The 7,347-nt window shown below is 42.4% G+C and overlaps 2 protein-coding genes across 2 annotated transcripts; both read right to left on the minus strand.

Moving 5' to 3' along the window:
- Positions 1-362: 362 nt before the first annotated feature.
- LOC105557631 lies at positions 363-1,972 on the minus strand. Its single transcript, XM_012004924.1, has one exon. The coding sequence runs from the start codon at positions 1,946-1,948 to the stop codon at positions 848-850; it is 1,101 nt and encodes a 366-aa protein (XP_011860314.1). The 5' UTR covers positions 1,949-1,972; the 3' UTR covers positions 363-847.
- Positions 1,973-1,980: 8 nt separating this feature from the next.
- On the minus strand, positions 1,981-5,736 carry LOC105557632. Its single transcript, XM_012004925.1, has 5 exons — positions 5,082-5,736; positions 3,964-4,827; positions 3,052-3,830; positions 2,057-2,980; positions 1,981-2,013 (listed from the first exon to the last, which is right to left on the minus strand). Exons 1-5 carry the CDS (start codon positions 5,734-5,736, stop codon positions 1,981-1,983), a joined length of 3,255 nt encoding a protein of 1,084 aa, XP_011860315.1.
- Between the last annotated feature and the right edge of the window lie 1,611 nt (positions 5,737-7,347).

Raw genomic sequence — 7,347 nt, forward strand, 5'->3', positions numbered from 1 at the left:
TTCGTTGCGTTCTGAAGCTGATTTCTCGGCACCCGAACGATATCGCCGCCGTGCAGAACTCTGCAGGCAACGCCCGTCTTCTCGCGTGAATGAAACTTACTGAGTACTTGAGAAAACCGATTTATTAGGTCTGGTACAAGCACGCCTGTGTATCTTACAATGGCCGGCACGTGTCTCTCTGGTCTCAATCGCTCCCTCTCTCTTTCGCCCTGCACTCATTCCAATGCACCAGTCCAGCCAATTCATCACGCACACCAACTCGTCAAACATACCAACCTGCATCATACCCGCGAATTCAAAATTCCTCGACGTGCCAACATGCCACCCCCCTTGACAAACATGAACGCGTGTTTTCAACATAATCTTACTATACGAGTAATTTTGATCATCGGTAATTAATAATTAACATACATAACATAATAACTGACTAATAGCTAACATACAGAAATATTCTCGCTGTTTTTTAAACCAAACGATCAATCGACAATAAACGAATCAATAAAAGGAAAAGAAACGGTTAATTCTGATACAACAAGTTTGCCCTGCGCAGGCATTCTTAGGTCTACTCCTTCGAGATTGGTGCCATCTTTACCACGGGACGTTTGAAATTTCCTCTAGCCGTACACACGGTAACTGCTCGTACGATTCCGTCTTTGCCCCGATGCTCTTCTAATACTCTAGCTAGAGTCCACTTCCACGGCATGACTTCGTCCTCCTTCATCATCACTAACTGCCCAATTCGAAGTGGGGATTTGGCATCAATCTTCCATTTTGTTCGCTTCTGACACGTGGTCAAATATTCTTTCGACCATCTGGACCACAATCGTTGATGAATCCGGTCGGTATGCTACCGTCTTGACAGTCTATTTATGGGTATTTCTAGAACACTCGACTGCGGTAATGACTTCATTGCACTTCCTATTAAAAAATGGCCAGGCGTTAAAGCCTCCAGATCCCTAGGATCATCAGACATTGGAGTGAGAGGTCTGGAGTTTAGGATTGCCTTTGTCTGGCTCAACACGGTTATCATTTCTGCAACGGTGAGTGATGCGGCTCCAACTGTGCGCTTTAGATGACGCTTCATCGCCTTTACAGCTGCCTCCCACAACCCTCCAAAATGTGGTGCTCTGGCGGGTATAAAATGCCATGATATGCCTTCCTTAGACGTCGTTTCATGGATTCTTCTCTTGAACTCTGCATCGTCAAACAGCTGTCGTATCTCACGCTCTGCACCCACGAAGTTTCGCCCGTTGTCGGAATATATATCTGACGGCAACCCTCTTCTTGCTATGAACCGCTTCAAAGTTCCGATGAACGCCTCAGTCGTCATATCCTCCACCAATTCAATATGCACGGCTTTAGTGGTCATGCATACGAATATCGCCACGTAAGCCTTGTATTGCTTGCTATTACGCTTTACTCGATCGCGCACGAACAGCGGACCACAATAATCAACTCCTACCTTGGAGAATGGTCTGGAGATGTTCACTCGCGCCTCCGGCAATTGTCCCATTAATGGTTGTATAGGGGTAGGATTGGCCTTACGGCATGTTACACAAACCCTCAAGCATTGCTTTACCTCGCTTTTGGCATGTATCGGCCAGAACTCCTCCCTTACTGATGCCAAAGTAGCGTTAATCCCAGCATGGAACAATCCTTCATGTCTGTCCCGAATAACCAGTCTTGTGAAGTGATGACTCGCAGGAAGCAGCAACGGATGCTTTATTTCTTGAGTTAGCGATGAGTGATCCAGTCTGCCTCCCACTCTTATCAGTCCGTGTTCGTCCAAATATGGTTTAAGTCCAACTAGCTTAGATTCCTTTGCAACCTCTTGTTTGCTCCTTAGTCTTCTGATCTCGGCCTCCCACATTTCAGCCTGAATCAAGCCCACCAGAACATCTCGCGCTTCTTTTAATTCCTCAACCAATATATTTCCTAACCTACGCATGTCTTTGGCACACTTCGCATTATATATAAATCTTAATATATAAACCATGGTGCGCAATATTTTTCCTAACGACGAAAATCTAACAAAACTTATTACAGGTTCGCGCACCCGGGCTAACACAGTCACAGTTTCATTGCGTTTTTCAGGTAGAGAATTTATCACCATATCCTTGTTATTATATATAGGAAAGTCGTTTTCCTTCTTCAGCCAAGTAGGACCCTCCCACCATAAGCTAGAATTCTTTAATACTCCCGGAGTTGACCCTCTCGATATCAAGTCCGCGGGGTTTTCTTTCGATTTTACATGTCGCCATTCGTAAGGCGCAGAACTGCTCTGTATTTCTCCTATCCTATTAGCTACGAACGTTTGCCATCTTCTGGCCGGTGATCCTATCCACGCCAATACAATTTGCGAATCAGTCCAGTAGTACTTATTATGCACTTTCACGCCCAAGCTAGTTATCACTTTGCCCATCAACCTAGTTAACAATAAGGCGCCGGACAACTCCAGCCTTGGTAACGATAAAGTCTTTAACGGCGCAACTCTAAATTTTGAGCATATTAAGGCTGTGCTATTCTCATTATTTGTTCCTCTATACACTATATAAATGCACGCCCCGTAAGCTTGCTCGCTCGCATCACAAAATCCGTGTAAACTAATTTTGCCTGCGTCGCTACCTTTGGTCACTAATCTGTTTATTTTTATCGACTCCAATGCAGACAATTGTGATCTGATTAACAACCACGAATTGTGCACCCTCATCGGCACCGCATCATCCCATCCTATTCTACAAGTCCACAACTCCTGCATTAAAACCTTAGCTAAAGTCATTACCGGGCCGACTAATCCCAACGGGTCAAATAGCCTAGATATCTCGGACAGTATTGCCCGCTTAGTCACGCGGCTATCTTTATTTTGTACAGGCGCTACGAAATGTAGTGTGTCTTCCCTAGGATTCCACCTTATGCCTAATAACTTTGATTCCTGCTCTTTTTCGAACTCCACGAACTCCTCGTTACCTTGATCGCTAACCTTTCTGACACCGGGAACATTACTATTCCACTTATGCAATTCGAGACCCCTTTCCTCAATATATCCGTTACCTGCTTTTTTAATTGCAAAAGTCCCTCTACTGTCTCAGCACCTGTCAAGAGATCGTCCACGTAAAAATCTTCACGTATCGCTCTAGCCGCCAATGGACAATCCCTTCCTTCCTCCTCCGCTAATTGCTGAAGACATTTGATGGCTATAAATGAGGCTGGCCTTGTACCGTACGTCAAAGTTACTAATTCATATGTCTTTATCGGTCCGTCATTACTTTCTCTCCACAATATGGTTTGCAAAGGCGTATGATCCTTGTGTACTAATATCTGCCTATACATTTTAATTATGTCAGCGCTCAAAACATATCTAAAACATCGAAATCTTAACACTATTGAAAACGAATCACTTTGTATGATAGGACCCTTGTGTAACGTATCGTTCAACGATAGTCCCTTGTTATCATTGCTAGACGCATCAAATACCACCCTGACCTTCGTAGACGCACTGGTCTCCTTTACTACTGCCTGATGTGGCAAAAATACTCTTTTTGCAGGATTCTGCGAAATATCAACAGCTCTTATATACCCTAACTCCTCGTACTCTCTTAAGAATTTAACATACTCTGTCTTTAAACTAGGATTCTTATTTAATTTCCTTTCCAGGGACAAAAATCTTTTCATCGCTATATCTTTGGAATTGCCCAAGTTACATGCTACATCTTCCTTTATTGGTAACTTAACAACAAATCTACCCTGCTCATTTCTACAGTGCGTTTTCTGGAAATGTTCTTCGCAAGGCGAGCTTCCAGTTAACGTCCCCTTTTCTTCTGCCAGAACTTCTGTAACGCATCGTCTAATTCCTGAGTGCAACTTAAATAGCAGTTAGTTTGCGAGGCGCTGCCTCTCATCGTATCGATCCTGCCCGCGACGATCCAGCCTAGCAAGGTTTTTGCAATATAGGTTTCCCCTTACCCAGCCTGATCTGCCCTACGCACAACAGATCCCAGAATTTCTCAGTTCCTATCAACAATTCTACTTCTGATGGCACATAAAATTGCGGATCCGCCAAGCGAATATTTTCAGGTATATCTAACCGCTGTCTATCTATCCTCACATTAGGAATTCTTTGCGTAATCGCTTGTAAAATCACGCATTGCAAATCTGTAGCGAAAGATTCAAACCGGGAATTCATTTTTAAATTTAATATCTTAGTCGCCTTGGATACTTGCTGATTAACACCCTTTATTTCTATGGGTGCGTCCCTAGGATCAAGTTTTAATTTTTTAGCAAGCGATGCTGACACAAAATTAGCTTGGGAACCGTTATCTAACAATGCCTTGACGTCTATAAAATGCCCATCTTTATGCTGTATTTTTACCATAGCCGTGGCTAGTAGTACCTGACTCGACTGTGCTATTTCAGTACTCGAATGACTACATACGATATCGCTAGTATCCTTATCATTCTTATTCTCATCCGTTACCTTTGAGTTTACTTCCGACCTTTCCTTTTGATTATCGTTATGTAATAGAGAGTTATGCCGCTTGCTGCATATTTTACAAGGCCCGGCATAACAATCCTTAGCTAGATGTTTGCCCCTGAGGCAATTCAAACATAAACCCTTGGATTTCGTGTGTTTAACTCGTTCGTTAACTGATAGGCCCTTAAAATCCTTGCATGCATAAATGTTATGCTCACCTTGGCAGTAGGTACATTTAGCATTGATTGTAGCAACGTTGCAATTATTGACCTTGTGATGACTAGCCTGGCGTGAATTAGCACCGGCTACGCTATTATTCACCGTTTTGGCTACCGCCTTCCAACGTTTGACATCTCCTTTTTAGAAATTCAACAGGATCTATTGTATTTTCCCATTCCTTTATCGTTCTAATGTCCAACTTGCTAGCTACGATGTGTACAAGCAGATCATCCCACTGCTCAGTAGGCCTATCTAAGTTTGTAGCGCTCTCTTATGCTTTAGCACCCCATCTAAAATTTGCCTAAGGGCGACACTGTTTTCCTTCCTCACTATTGGCAAATCGAAAATGGCTTTGACATGGTTTTGTATTATCAACCTCTTATTATCATACCGCTCTTCAACCATGCGTCCGCGTAATTGTTCCCAGAAATTTCTAGTGACGACACGACTTCGGATGCTTCACCCTTTAGCGACGATCTCAAGTAATGAAATTTTTGAGTGGCGCTCAGATCCCGATTTGAATGTATTATGGAGTTAAACATGTCATAGAACGCGTGCCAATCGGCGTATGCACCCGCAAACGTGGGTAATTCGATTCTAGGCAATCTTACATGTGCATTGTATGCCGGTACAGGTACCCTTTCGTTATTATCTATGTTGACACGCGTTTCTATATTATCTATGTTGACACGCGCTTCTACGACCGTTTGTTCCGCGTCTTCATGGTTGACGTCAATCTTTAATTTTTCCTTTATTATTCTTTCGGCTGTCACTTTTAATCTAACGTATTTATTCTCAACGCTTTCTGCCTCTGCATCCAACTCTTGCACCGAAATCGTATTATCACTAGCAGCTATCTCGATCTGCATATCCTTAAATGTTTCATCAGCTTCTTCGATTCTCGCAATTCTAATCTTTAATTCGTCAATTTCGATCGCATCGAGATCCGTATCGTTAATGTATGTTTCAAACCTAGTCAACGTGGCCTTGGCCGTCCGCTTCTTAGGCCCGAACTTTACTGACGCGCCTTCATCTACCTTTGCCATGACGCCAATAACCTAAGTACAAATGTAAAATAATCGCTTCGTCTCGTTACAATTTTTAATGTTCGCGTAATACGTATCGAATGAGATCCTGCTTCTTGGCTGCCGTGTGCTTCCCGGCACGGTGTATCCCTGCCGCGGTGTCCTCGGACCAAGCGACGCTGCTTCACTGCGATGTCCTCGCCCCGCCGTAAAAATGGACTGCCCCGCTGGAACAATGGACTGCCTCGTTGGACCAATGGACTGCCTCGTTGGACCAATGGACTCGCCCCGCTTCGTTAATGGACTCGTCTCGGCGTCTCCTCGACCCTTGGCTTGGCCGTTGCAACTGCGTTTGCCTTCGCTTCACCTTCTAATTCCTTTCTTCCGTATTAGCCGCTGCTCACCAGACCTCTTGTAAGATTCGGCTTCCCCTTGCGATTACAGATCTCGCCTCTTGCTCGATCTGCCTTTTCCGGACGTATCCGGCTCGAAGGACCATGTATTTTCGTTGCGTTCTGAAGCTGATTTCTCGGCACCCGAACGATATCGCCGCCGTGCAGAACTCTGCAGGCAACACCCGTCTTCTCGCGTGAATGAAACTTACTGAGTACTTGAGAAAACCGATTTATTAGGTCTGGTACAAGCACGCCTGTGTATCTTACAATGGCCGGCACGTGTCTCTCTGGTCTCAATCGCTCCCTCTCTCTTTCGCCCTGCACTCATACCAATGCACCAGTCCAGCCAATCCATCACGCACACCAACTCGTCAAACATACCAACCTGCATCATACCCGCGAATTCAAAATTCCTCGACGTGCCAACAAATGGTATTGAAAATTTTAAATTTAAAATAAATATGATTGAGTGGCCGGCAAGATTATCTGATTTTTGTCCATTACATTTTTCTTCTTTAAAAGACTTATAAAGTTAAAATGACACAACGCCAAATTTGCTGCAAGATCTAAAAACAGTGGATGAGTATCATAAAATAATGTCACACACATATCGCAAGTCTTAAAATATTCGCAACATTTTTTAACTGAAGTTTTATTACTGCAGTACTATTACATGAAAGCTAGTGGAGCATATTTTAAACATTTTCTAAAGTAAGTTTTTGTCGAATTCGAATTTTTTTTTAAATATTTTATACATCCAAATGTATTTTCTCGTATAACACTTAAATATCAACTAAATTGAAAAAGAAAAATATGTTTCATTGCAGCAAAAAGCTATTCTGAATAAAATAAAATCAGGCGTGATATATAATATAACTATACATATAAAATACTACCTGTATTGTGGTTCTTACTTTTATAAATATTTATGATTAACTAACAGTTCCATGGACTCAGCATAAGAATAGAAAACAGTTAAACAATCCTCATTAATAAAATATAAATAAATCAATAAGTATGTTTTTTCGGGGGAAAGTTTTGTGATTATCAGAACTTTGAATGTTTAAGGAACAGCAAATATTACAGTTGTAAATCCTCAAAAAAGGTAAAGAAAGGAATGTTGACATGAGACAATTAATAAAATAACAACGGTGTCAAAATGTTTAACACTGCACGTGTGCACACTCGTCGAAATATATAGTGCTAAATGAGCCTAAAACAAATTTATTTAGTAAAG

The sequence above is a fragment of the Vollenhovia emeryi genome, unplaced genomic scaffold (assembly GCF_000949405.1).
Source record: "Vollenhovia emeryi isolate VEMERY1.0 unplaced genomic scaffold, V.emery_V1.0 DF939440.1, whole genome shotgun sequence".
In the NCBI taxonomy this organism is placed as follows: Eukaryota; Metazoa; Arthropoda; class Insecta; order Hymenoptera; family Formicidae; genus Vollenhovia; species Vollenhovia emeryi.